Here is a 13,817-nt window from a genome sequence, read left to right on the forward strand (position 1 = left end):
GTGAGGGAACTAAGGTCCCAAGAGGTTAAAAGACCAACCCCTCCCCAATCACACAGACTTCAGGGTTTCTGGCTGCAAATGCACCCAGCCTCTCTCCTTTCTCTCCAAGAGCCTTTGAGAGGGATGCTACCCTAAGCAGTTGGACTATGGGCTTTGGAAATAAGTGATATGGAGTGAACTAGCCTTTGTTAGTGAGAAAGGGAAAGGTGGGACATAACCTGGAGGTAAGGGGCAGAAACGTCCCTTTTCTGTAGGAAGGAGTTTTGTGAAGATCTGACTAAAAAGGTGAAAGAGGAAGAAGGGGCCGCACCGTGGCTGTTCTGCTCTGTTCCGTCCGTTCCCTCTGGTAAAGGAAGATGACACTTTCCTGACATTTAATAAAACAGAGACCTCTTTCAGCTCAGAATCTAGCAATTTTGTGAATGCTGAAATGCTACATGAAAAAGGTAGGCCACTAAGAATGTTATTTCCTACCTCACCCTAAAGCAGAGCCAAAGACTCTTGGACCTGGAAGGGGCCACAGATGGGTGGTTCTCAAACAGTGTTTCCAAAAATCCTAGGATAAGCTTCCCGGGTCCCAACAAATGTTTTGTTTCAAATTTAAGTTTTTAAGATAATTTAAGGCAATCGAAATTTAATTTAAAAATATGTACCCTCATGTGTGCTCTAATGGAGACCACTAACGTTTACTTGGGTTGACAAGTTAATTCAGTTGGTTTCACCTGTAATGCAGTTCCTCCTGTTATCACAGGAGTGCTAGAATTCTAGTAATATGTCATTAATAAGGAGGTGGTTGGCTATTCACTGATCTTTCAAAAAATTTAGGCCTGTGCACGTGTGTCCATGTACAACTATACAGTTGTGGTCCTACCAGACTCGACGTGCATGCCTTAAATCAGGCTTTCTCAACCTCAGCACCACTGACATTCTGGGCAGGATAATTGGCCTTGGAGGACTGTCCTGTGCATCGCAGGATGTTTAGCAGCATCCCTGGGCTCGCCCCACTAGCTGCCAACAGCACTGCCCCATCATGAAAACAAAAATTCTCTCTAGACACTGCCAGCGGTGTCCTAGGCACACCTGTGGTTGAGAACCACTACCTTCCATTAAATGTCAGGGTGGGTTCAAGTGGATCTGCTTTGGTGAAGCTTCTCATCATGGCGGACAGACCGGCAGACAGATGCAGATATATAGTTCTGTCTGGGTCTATCATTTATAAAGCACTTAACAGGGGCCAGGAAGTATGCTAAGTGTTAATTTGTTTGAATTAATTTATTTGATCCTCACAACAACCCTACTCTTACCCCCATTTTGCAGTTGAGGAATCTGAGACTAGAGAGAGTAAATAAATCTCCAAATACCAGTTAATGGAGCAATACTGAAGTAGTTACTATAGGATGACGGGGGGCTTTACTGCATATTGCTCGTTTTGTGTGCTTCTGATCGTATGACAAGGAATGAGGGCAGTTGCTAAATGTTGTCAACTTTGAAGCAAAAACTTTTCATTATTGTGCTCTTCTTTCGAGCGGCTGAATAAATTTAATTAAAGGCATCTTGAGATTACAAGGTGAATTGTTACAAATCTACTCTTCTTTGCTACAACATCCCCGTATAAATGGTATTTCTGGAAACTGCAATCGGCAAAATAAATTTAGAAATATACTAGAGGCTGATGCTGCTATATACGACCTCCCCCCATCATAACGCTAATCCCATGTTTTGTGCTTATCAAACAGCAACTTTGCTCTGATTGCTGGATTTTTTGAATAAATAAATACAATAAACGTGAACTTAAAAAACAAAGTTCCATTAAAATTACACATTTTATGTGTTTTATATATTGAGTCGGCACTTAAGATTTTGTTTGGAAAAATGAGTTTATCGTTTAAAAAAACGAAGTGAAAACCATTATTGTTTTTACTTCTCTCATTTCACGATAAGTAAACACAGGCTCAGAGAATGATATGACCTGTTTAAAATCACACAGCTCATTGATGATGGAGCTGGAATCGGAGCTCAACTCCCCATATGACAAAATAACTATGCAAGTTCCCTTGTAAGTCTATGTAAATATGTATGATCTGGCAGGATCGGGGGTTATCTGATAACCTGATGCACTTTAGGTGAGAAAAAACATAAATCGCCTTCTAAATTATAAGGAAAGCCAAGATGTAATTAAATAATAGTTAATTAGAGTAGAGCATTGCTTTTAGATGTTAAGCATATTATATTCAAATAGAATGTTTAAAACATTAGCTAAATAATTTTTAAATCTTGCTCTCTAATAAGGTACACTACTTAATTTGCCTTAAGTAGTTTATAATTAGTGTTTGGTGAAGTTTGAACCATCTCCTATTTCTCATTAATCCCCACCTGGGCTAATCCTTGGCCACATTTCAGTATCAATGTCCTCCAATCGGGACCACACAGGTCCCCGAAGACAGCTACCATCACACTATACACAGTGACAAAGGGAAAACAAAACAGGGCAGGGTCAAGGGTAATAACAATGAGCGGTGTCTCCAGAATTGTAAAATAAATAAATAAGGCTTTCCTCCGTGAACTAAACTAGCAAAATCAACACATAATGAGCAAAAGTCACTATCTGCAGCAATCCGCTTAACAGACAGGATATCTCCCTTGTCAAAAGCAGGAAGGACAAGTCCTGGAAAACCAATCAAGTCATAAGTAAATGCGAAAGAAAGCTGTATTTTAAATTCATTCTATTAACACGTACGAATGAAATGTATGAACAGCAGTGAAGTGATTTGTATGTATGAACAGCATGAAGTGATTTGAGACTAGAAAAAAGAAAACCTAAAGATTGGATAATGTATTTCCGACACTTTTCAGGGAAGTTGGTGACCATCTGCCCCAAATGACATCTCCTCTTGATTGTTACACTTGTCATTTTAAATTACCATGCCGACATTCTGGTTTATACATCAGTTTTTAAATGATTTTTGTCATTGTGGAACACCCAGAGAGCCTGAAGAACTCTTGAGCTGTGGTAGGCTATAAAATGGCTGTAACAGGGGTCGCCTGGCTGGCTCAGTCGGTAGAGCATGCGACTCTTGATCTTGGGGTTGTGAGTTCAAGCCCCATATTGGGCATAGAGCTTACTTAAAAAAAAAAAGAGCCATAACAATTCCCCTCCCTGAAGCCCCACCCCTTTGTAATGTGACTTCCCAGCTCCTCCCATCAAGAGGTGGAGTACATTTTCCCACTCCCTGAATCTTGGCTGGAGTTGTGGCTTGCTTTGGTCCATAGAGGGTGGTGGAAATGATGTTGGGCCAGTTCTCAGTCTAGCCTCCAGAGGCCTTGTGCGCTTCTGCTCTCTCCTTTGGAACCCTGCCGGGCTGTCATGTGAACGAGCCTGGGCTAGCCCACTGAAGATGAGAGACCATGGAGAACAGGGAGAAGCCATCCCTAGCTGAGGCTATCCTAGACCAGTCTGCCCCTAGCCCATGTCGAAACGGATTTGAGATTTATGCCTGGAGAGACCCAAAGAAGCACCCTATGCTTCTTGGCCCAAAATGCCAGTCCACAAATTCATAAGCTCAATCAATGGCTATTATTTTGAGCTGCTAAACTGTGGAGTGGTTTGTTACTTAACTAACAGTGTGACAGACACCAGTTTCTAGACTAGGCCCTCCAAGCTGAGGGCTTGGAACATGGGACATGAGAAGACATCAAGGGACTCTGCCATCAAGGCACCCTTTGAACAGCCTGCTTACTTTCCACAGACCACCACTCTGCTTCATCTTCTTTCTTATACCACTAAGGAGCTGCTTGCAAATTTTAAGTGAAGCAATATCACAACCTCAGAAAACCGGACTTCCAGAATATGACTAACGGCTTATCTTTTTTATAATCCATCGTGGAATGCACTGTAGATGGTAAAGATAAAGATGTTACAAAAGAAACATTATCTGCCCCCCCCCCCCCCCCCCGCCATACACACCATAGCAACCTGAAATAGCTCAAGAGACCTGACTAATCATACACAAGCAATAGAATGAACTATGCAATAATACAACCACCCAGCCTGGGTGATAAAGACTCTAAATATCACTGGAATTCACAGGGGGTGAGAGGGTTGTCAGTAAAGACCAGAATAACAGGAAAAGGTTTTACTGAAGAAGTGGGAACCAAAATATTCTTCGAAGGATGACCAGCATTTGCATGGGCCAAACAGTAGGAGAGGGTATCACAGGAATGGGCCCCAACATTGCTAGAAATTCCCTACAAAGATACAGAACCACTTCTGGGTCACAGGAGCCTTAAAACAGTTCATTTAGTTTTAAGAACATTATTACTCTTTTTTGAAAAGTTCTGATTTCCCATTTTACCTAACAAGAGGAAGCTGCATGGAACTCCACAGTTCAAATGACCAGACCCCTGGAACAACATGAGTGAAGGCAAAGAAACAGCGATGAGAGGGTGTAGGTTTGAGCTGGTGAAGACGGTCAATATTTTTCTGGAGAGCAGTGAGGCTACGGTTCCTCTGGAGAAAGGAGCCAGGCAGGGGCAGAGCCTGATACAAGAGGTATCAAGAAGAGTCCGTTAGAATGCGTTGGAGGGCCTGGAGGGGGACGCTGGGGTGGAGAAGGCACCAGGGAGGGAGCTAAAGAGGCAAGCTGTCTAGGTGTGAGCTGATGGCCAGGAGAGGCTGCATCGGAGGGCTGGATTATAGATATATTTTCAAGACACAAAAAATTTAACCAGATTAGTGACCGAATTAGCATGCATTAGAAATGATGCCATGGTTTGAAGCCAAGGAAAATAAACAGTGAAGCAGACAGAGGTCAAAAGACAGTTCGCTCAACTGAGAAAAAAAAATTAAGTAATCGCTAATTAAGTGGTCATGAGCCAAGGCTGCGCAGCTCGGCAGAGAGGAATCTTTGCTCTCTCCCTTGCAGCTAAAACCTTTGAAGCCTCAACTTCCTCATCTGTAAAATAGGTTTAATATTAGTGACCCCTTAGGGCTTTTAAGAGGGTTAAATGAGAAATTACATGAAGCTGTGGGCACAGCGCCCAGCTTGCTATAGACACATCTGATTAGTAAGTGGTAACAGTAGTAACAAACAGCAATAAGGAGAAGAAAATATACTAATGAGGGAAGGAAGGAAATGACCTGCATTCAGGTTGGCAGAAACATAGACTCTGATAAATCTTCCCAGGGATCTGTCAAGATAAAAAATTATTCTCAGCGCAATTCTAGAACGAGGTATACTCTATCCAACACAGCGAGGAAAAAAGATCTGAATTCCAGTCATGACCTTTTTACAGCTAATCTCGTTGAGTCTTGGTCTTTGTCTACATGCTTGTCATGAGGCAATGTATTTGGAAATACGCCATACGCTGTAAAGCCCTACGGAACTATTAGTTGGCCTTACTGTTATTACTATTTGCGCTAAGTAATTCCTGAAAAGCCTAAAAGAATTAATGCAACTTTCAATGGTGTCTAACATACAGCATTCAGAGAAAGGCTCCATGCTGGGGACTCTTAACTCCGCACCAGCACACCAGGGCAAAGAACAGAGCCAAGTTCAGTCGCGCTGCCTCCTTATTTTGTGATCTGGGGTACAGGCAGCCTGGGGGAGGAGGGAATGTTGGAACCAGGCCCCCTGGATTAGAATCCCAGTTCCGCCACTTACTAGCAGCACAAACTTGGGCAAGTCTCTTAACCCCTGTTTCTCGGTTTTCATCTGTAAACTGGGAATCCTAATACTATGTACCTATATAGAGTTGTTATGAAGTTCAAGTGAGTTAGGTGACACAGAGTAAGCACTATATCCATATGAGTGATTGTTAAGGAAAAATAATCAACAATGAGTAGATGTCACCAAGTGTCCCCAGAAGTTTCAGTACAGGGGTGTACACCCCCAGGCCCCATTGTCCTGCTCCTTTTGTGACTCAGATCAGTCCTTGTCTCAGGGAGTAGCAAGTCATTGAAAAACAGGAGTCACACTCTCCCTCTCCTGTGAATCGCCACTGGGGTCAATAAAATCCAGGATTTCAAAAGGGCATTCAGGCTTGCCTGCATGGATAAGGCCCTAAATGCTGCTTCCAATACCAGGAATTCCAGTCACGTGATCAGTGCGTGCCCATCATGAGAAAAGCAGGGCAGGGTTAAAAAGACGGGCACGTGGCTGGTTCAGTCAGTGGAGTGTGCGACTCTTGATCTCGGGGTGGTAAGTTCGAGGCCCATGTTGGGTGTAGAGATTACTTAAAAAAATAAAATAAAATGTTTAAAAAAAAAGTAAAAATAAAATAAAATAGAAGGGCCAACTGAAGGCGTAAAGGAAGGTTGTTAAAAATAAAACCACTGGGGACGGCACATTTAGGGAAGGGAAGTGGGAGCCCCTGGCTACTGGTATGGGAGTCTTACGGCATGACTGGCTGGCATTTACTTACAAGAAGGCTCATGTGGAAATATGTTGTACTGAAAGCCAATCAGAGCCCCAGCCCCCAGGCAATAAGGGCTACCTGGTTTACAGCGCATCTTATCCCTCCTTCTCCAGCGGCCAAACAAAGGCTTCACCGGATAGGGCAGCTGCCATTTACAGACTAACTATATTTGTAACTGCAGATGCAGAAAACTGTGTGAAATAGATGGAAGCAGAAGAACAAAGGCCCACAGGGAACTGCAAGACAGCACACAAACACGGTCCCCAACTCACCTGTCTTGGTCCAAGAAAGCCACTGCTATGTTACGGCAGAGCTCCTAATAAATCAGAAACGGTTCGGCCTGTACCCATTTGTAAGTCACTGCTTTAAAAATGCCATCTCTTCTAGTTAAAATTATTTTGGACTTCATTTTACAAAATTAATATAATGTGGGAGACAGTATGAAATTTTTTTTTTTTTTTGCCAGCTTCCATATTAAAAATAGTTGAAATGACTTGTATCTTTTATTTTGGAAAACCAGGGACAAAAAGATATTCCCAGCCTACAACGGCGCCAACTTTCTGTCAACTGCTTGGTTACAATGTGGAGAGTTAGAATTAAATTTTCTATCTTGAAAAGTGTAGCTTTGAGGAAGAGAGATGATGTAAAGGCCGTTGCAAGCAACTTTTAGTCAGGCATCTGATGATGACACTCCCAGCCCCTTGATGCTCTAGATGAGTCTTGAGACTTTCTGGTTCTAACGGGAGAACACACTAAGATGCTTCTTCTAATTCTCCTGTCATGAGGCCCCACAAGGAAAAACAAGGGGCTCAGTGGCCATGACTCAACCAGGCCTCTTATTCATGTCAACCTTGACCTATGGTGAATGCCTCAGACTCATCTCACACCACCCACTAGGCCCCTTTTCATGGTCTGAAATAGAAAGTGAGGAAGGAGAGCTGTACTGAAAAAACAAAAACAAAACCCAAAAACACCACAACACCACAGCTGTACTGAAAAAACTGTATCAGGTACCAAGTGCGTATTCCACATCAGTGGGCCTCAGTCCCAGCTGCATATGAGAATCATTGAGGATTTTAAAGAAAATGCCAATCACTAGGCACTAGGTCCTTTCCTAGACCAATGAAATCCTCACTTCTGGGAATGGGGCTGGGCCCTTGGCATTTTTAAGGAACTCCCCAGGTAAGTATAATGTGCCGCTGAATTTACACTTGGTGCTAGTTAAGGGAGAGAAGGCTCAGAAGCAGCAGGAACTTAGGTGCTCCACGGTTGAGTGAGTGCCTCCCCCACCCCCATGCCCCGGTCATGTGACCACTGGATCACCTGCTCTGGCATTCCACCATCCGCCCGGGTCTTCTGGCTCCCAAGAAAGAAATATGCAAATACACAGGGCTGCAGCCCTCCACGGCCTGCCTCCAAGGCTGAAACCCTGAGCGAAGTTTACAAAATTATTTTTTCCATCAGCCCAGAAAGCCAGCAGCCCGGGCTTCCTCATCCTCTTCCCTGAATCAGCTCCGGTGCTGAGCCTGGGAGCCTCGGTTCTCAGGGAGCAACATTAATCTTGAAGGACTACAGAATGTTAAGTGTGGGCTCAGCAGAGGAATAGTTGATAGATTGGAGAAGGGGTTTGATTTCACAATCACACAGACTGGGAAAAACCTTAAAATGGAGGTGGGGGAGTGGGGGGGGGGGGGAGAAGGATTTAGAGTCTGTTGAAAACAGCATTCTACCGGCGATTTTTTAATCCCACTGGGTTCCATGAAGTCATCCTGATGCTTAGTTTTAGTCAAAGGAGCAAGAAAGACTTCCCTTAATAACCAAGCAAGAAAGAATCAAGTGTTTTCCGTCTCTCTCTTTGGGAAACAAGTAGGTATGTGCACGCTTGAATCTGTCACTGTGCTCCAATTCTGCAGTCATGTGGCTGGCACAGAGATTCGCAGACTTGGTGCCCCCAAACAGCTGCACCCTACGGTCCCAGCAGGTGCACGCACAGAGCCCAGCTCAAAAATTCATTGCAAGAACAATGGCGCCGTTATGACGCCGAGGGACAAGGCCTGATACTAAGCACATACTGTACTACAGCTGAGGATGGCAGGAGCTAGAAACTCAGCCCCAGCTCCCTGGGATCTGGCCTTTGGGTCCCAGGATCATATTCACAGACACGGCCACATAGAGCACCCCAGTGATAGCAGCTATAAATGATAAGGCCCAACCAACCAGAGAGTTGGTGGAAATTAAAGAAAAAAAAAATTCCTCCAGAAAATGTATTCCTTTCCTTTTAACATATCTTCTCCTCCTGTGGGCTGCACCTCCACAGTCACCAAGTTTACATTTACATCCAAATATGCACACACAAAAAAAATTACCGATGCATCTCACTCCCTGGTGACTTTGTAACAGGTTGCTAGGTAACAGTGCATACAAGTCAGGTTTCAGGACCTCTAGTAAGCCACCAGAAAATAGCTGCATGGGCCTTTTGCATAAATAGTGTGCATTTGTTATCTGTTTTCTTATGCCAATTGATCAGTCAGTAAATACTCCCACTGCCAAACTGTAAACAAGTCCCATCGATAACTGAGAAAACAGATCACAGTGTGAGGCTTTGGTGCAGTCTTTCACCCCAACCTACCCGACTGGCTTCTCTTGAGTCTCTCCTGTTTGCAGTGCGGGCTCTCAGCAGGCCTTATCTTATGCTCCCTGAGACTGGGTCGGGAGCTAATTACAGCCTGAGCCCAGCAGGAGTAGTGTATCATACACCAAGTGTCTTATCCGAAGACCAATCCTTCCTTCATCCTCTCTCCCCTTCCTCCAGATTTAAAAATTTCTTACAGTCCTGGAGTAAAGGGAGTAACCCCATACTAAGAGCTACTAACCGCCCCTCCCCCCCCACTTAGTCTCCCCCGGTCTGTTAAGTAAGGAAACATCCCATGTTTAAACCACACCAGTTGAATACGCCATTTGCATTCCCTCCCTTGGGAGTGCACTAGAAGAGCCCAGAAAAGGAGCCCTTTTTGCTATAATACTGGTGAGAGAGACCACCCAGGAAAAACCAGAGACGCACACCCTGCACGCCCCCTCCCCTGCCGGAGGTGAAGCCTAAAGGATCAGCAGCAAAAGGAAAACTAGAATCATGCATTTCCCCACATTTTCAAAAAATGCTTAAATATAAAACTCGAAGACTCTACAAGCACATTTTCCCCTAGATTGGGGTGGGAGAAGGTAGGCGGAGGGGCGGAGAGGAGGAGAGGAGAGAGCCACCCTCCCATGTTCTTCAAGGCCACAGGCAGATCCACTTGGCTTCCTGTGATCTGACCATTTCCAGCGGAGGACTCTGCACTCACGCTGTGGGTTGGCGGGTTGGAGCTCCTGGCTGTAACATTCCCTGCCCCAGTTGACTCCCCGGGTCATTTCTGACGCCTCATTTCCTGTCCCCTACCTTTCCTCATTTCTTCCAACTAGTGTTGTGTGCTCCTGAGGGGCAAAGATCTAGGGTGCTGGGGACATTCCAAGAGACCTGACTGAAGTGTCACTGAGCAAAGGGACTTCCAAGCGAGTGAAGCTGAACCTCTAATTCACCTGGCAATGACATTTAGTGAAATGCGACTCACAGTCCATTTAAAGGAAGGCGGTGACCAATTATTCTCCATTTAAAAGGGTATTGTCAATCTCCAAAGAGCTGAAATGGCATTTGGAAATCATCGTGGGGACTGCCATCTTCACTGAAAGACAGAACCAACTCTCAGCCGACCTTTCCCCACCCACCGCATCTCTTTTACAATTTAAAATCATACTTTTAAAAATGTAACATGTAGCAGCACAATCCCACGTCATGTTTTATCATTCCCAAACAGTCAGGAAAAAGTGCTCCCTCAAGATTGCCACACCCCCTATTCAACTCCACAACTTAATCAGAGAAATTGGGGGAAAAATAAAGGACAAAAAACACAAAGAAACACCATGTGTAATCTGATGATGAACATGAGGTCAATTAATAATAAATTTTTATAACATATTTCATCTTCTTTCCAAAAGGCAGTGGGGTAGTTGGGAAAGAATATTTTTTTAAAAAGTTGTTTGTTCGTTTTTTTAAATTTCACTTTACATGAGGCACCTAAAATAGTTAAATTCATAGAAGCAGAAAGTAGACTAGTGGTTACCAGGGGCTGTGGGGAGAGCGGAATGGGGAATTATTGTTTAATGGGTATGAGGTTCGGTTTGGGATGACAAAAAGGTTCTGGAGATTGATGGTGGTAATGGTTACACAATAGGAATGTACTTAATGCCAAAGAACTGTCTACTTAAAAATGGTTAAAATGGTAAATTTCATGTTAGGCATATTTTATTACAATAAAAATTTTTCTAGTGGAAAAAATAATGTAAAGATAATCTTTCATTTGCACAAATTTTAAAACTATAATTCCTAACAGTAGTCTCTGTATATATGTCTTTTAAAACTCTTTCAAACTAAGGCAATAAAAAACTTGCATAATGCAAAATGAGACGTTCCGTATGAGCACTTTAAAAGAACCAAATGCAGAGACGAGTTAAATATGGCCCAAGGTCACACAAAGAACTATCACCAACTTGGCTGACCATGTGACCTGTCCCCCACAACAAGAACCCATAAAGGGGAAAAACCGGAAGGAAATCAACAAGCCCTGTTGTTTCTAGACCCAAACCACAGCAATGTCTACTTCCAAAGGACTGGGGGGGGGGGGGAAGAAAAAGTCAAGGAGAGAATTTATGAAAGTGCAAACGATTAGAATTTAAAGGGACCTTGAAATCATCTAGTACTACCAGCTCATTTTACAGATGAGAATCCTGGTAGAGAAAGAGAGAAAGAGAGAGAGAATACAACCCTATTGAAGTACCTGACAGCTTCATGAGAAAATCAGACGCCATCTTAACAGAGATGTCCTGGCTGAACAATGCTGACGCACTGTTGGCCACATACTCGGAGGGGTCTTTCAGCTTTGTGTGGTTGGCCGGCCTGTCGGCAGCATTCAGAGTAAAGGAGGTTGGCAGGCCGTTATCTTCCTTGGGTTCCTCCTTCACCAGCAAAGGCGAGACGCCAGCCCCACCCTGGCTAGTCCTCTCTGGAGTGTTGGACGTCATCATGGTCCCCACTAGCTCTGTCCCTCCTCCTTCCCTTTGCTGCCCCAGGCAGGCACTGTCACTGAGGTGGGGAGATCCCTTGACATCTGGGTCTGGGATCTCCTCCTTCACCTTGGCTTCTGTCCTCAGGAAATGCTGATGGCAACGCATGTGGAGTTTCAGGCTGAAGTGGCGTGAGGAAGTGAAAGGGCATAGCTGGCACTGAAAGGTCTCTCCCCGGTCCTGGTGCTGATGAACCTGACGAAGAAGCAAGAAGAATGAGCTCTCCACCATGTGCTTACGGAAAATGCCTTGTTGTATATCCAGACTACTCATCAACCATTTCCTCACAGTACCAAGGGCTGGCCCAGGAAACAGAATCACCAGAGCAGCATTTCGTTACCGTGCTCCAGCTAATGAGGTCCGTCCCTAAACATAATGCGGATCCACGTAGCTTAAGAGCCCATGAATAGAGCCACACTCACAACGGAGGATGCTGTCTGCCAATGGAGGCTGTTTTCAGGTGAATCCTCCTAATATTCTAGTCATCTCATCTTGGTGGGTCTTCAGAGAAAATATAAACCCAACACAGTGCGAACTTACATAATTACCAGTTGGGGGTCAAAAGAGGCAACCTGTCAAGTAATTCCTCTCACAATAATAATAAGTTGCACATACCCGATTATTGTCACTCAGAGAATTAGTTCTGTTTTGCAAATGGTAATTTCAATTTTCAAAACGCTTCTCTAGGTAATTAAGAATTGTGGAAAATGAGGTCTCCGGGGTATTCCCGTTTCATAGACAGGGAGACTGAGACCCCAGAGTAAGTGGCTTGAGCAAAATCACATACGAAGCACGCAAAGTAGAGTGTGAGAAAAACCAAGGTCTGATCCCCACCAAGTATTCTCGGCAAGATGAAACCAATGTTTCCAAATGTGGTTCTATCGGGCTCCAGATTCTGCTGTCTGCAATGAAAGAGTGCAGACTTTTAAATCCAGTTCCAGTCTTGCAGGCACAGTACCTGTAAAAAATTGGAAGAAGCTTTTTTCTTCCTGTCCCTACCAAATGTAGTGCTTGAAAAAGTGAGGAAATCAATCACTAGACTGAGCCAGGCTTCGAGCTGGCAGGTGCTCGTCAGCTCGTAACTTCCCCATTGAGCTCTGCCAATGTACTTCAGTGCTGACCTGCTACACCCTGCTATTTCAGGACTGCCCCTCCCTTGCGTAGAAACTGCCAATTGTGTAGATTTGGGCCAAATGATTCGGGGAGCTGTGGGATCTGGACAAGCAAGTGACTGGGATTCAAAACCAAAACAGAACTGACACCTCATCTTCCAGGGGTGACCTAAGCGGGATTTGAACCCAGGTCTAACGAAGGTTAAAGGCTAGTTCGTTAATTCACTGCACCACCTGGCCGCTCTGTGTAGGCTTCCTTTCCAAGAGAGCAAGTTTTACTACAGCTGTTTACGCATTCTGAATGCAATCCAAAAGCATTATTCACCAGCCAAAACATACTTTTAAATAATGTTGAGTGACCAACAAAAGCAAAGAAATTAAAAGTTAATGGTGAGATCCTGTCGCTACAGCACCCCACTGTGGCTTTTTGAAAAAAACAGCTGAAGAGATTCTGGGTCCCCCAAAGCATGCATTTCTCAGAAATAACCATATAAATTTCAATTCAGTTGCAGCAAGGCCTTGCTCATTAAAAGGCTTCCCCTCTGCCAGGTCGGGAGGGGTTGGGGGGTTCGGGACGCGTTTGTCACTGGTTGTTAACATCACCTCTCTCTGTTCTTTCACAACAAAGGGATTTCAGTCTGGAGCTGATCATTTCATTTTGCTTTCTCACAGAATCCTGAAGATTCCCCACCATCTCCTCCACCCAATTCCCGCAGGAGCAGGGCACCTTGAGGGCTCGGGTCACAGCCCCACAGGACCCTGACAGGTGCTGCCTAGAGCATGCCCGGAACCAGGTGGTAAAGGTCACGAGGCAGAACGCTTCCGTCGTCCCGGGAGCAGTGCAATGGGGCAGATTCCATTTCAGAAGTGTCCTTACATCTATTGACCCAGGAGAGGAGAGGAGCTAATCCAAGAACAGAAGCTCCGGAAGCAGCTTCTGGAAGAAGGAAAAGGACAGAGAGGGAGCCCAAGTTCTAAAGTCGAAAGGGAGCCCTGGACTGAAAAGCGTCTGTGCGCAAGTATTTTTACGTGGCTTCTTTTGCACCAGATCCTGGCCTTGCTATATTTAGTTGTGGAAAAATCAGTGTCGGTTTCAAGGAGGAACAGGGGCCGTGGTGTTGATTCTCGAACTTG

The 13,817-nt window shown here is 44.5% G+C and overlaps 1 protein-coding gene across 6 annotated transcripts in view; it reads right to left on the reverse strand.

Moving 5' to 3' along the window:
• Positions 1–13,817, reverse strand: part of ZNF827 (zinc finger protein 827) — a 166,628-nt gene that overhangs the window by 108,498 nt on the left and 44,313 nt on the right. For all 6 annotated transcript variants that reach the window (XM_036077784.2, XM_078069288.1, XM_036077792.2 and 3 more), the window contains exon 4: positions 11,286–11,766. In XM_036077784.2, the coding sequence (XP_035933677.1) occupies positions 11,286–11,766 (481 nt within the window). The remainder of the gene's footprint in view (positions 1–11,285; positions 11,767–13,817) is intronic.

Source organism: Halichoerus grypus, chromosome 3, assembly GCF_964656455.1.
Source record: "Halichoerus grypus chromosome 3, mHalGry1.hap1.1, whole genome shotgun sequence".
Lineage (NCBI taxonomy): Eukaryota > Metazoa > Chordata > Mammalia > Carnivora > Phocidae > Halichoerus > Halichoerus grypus.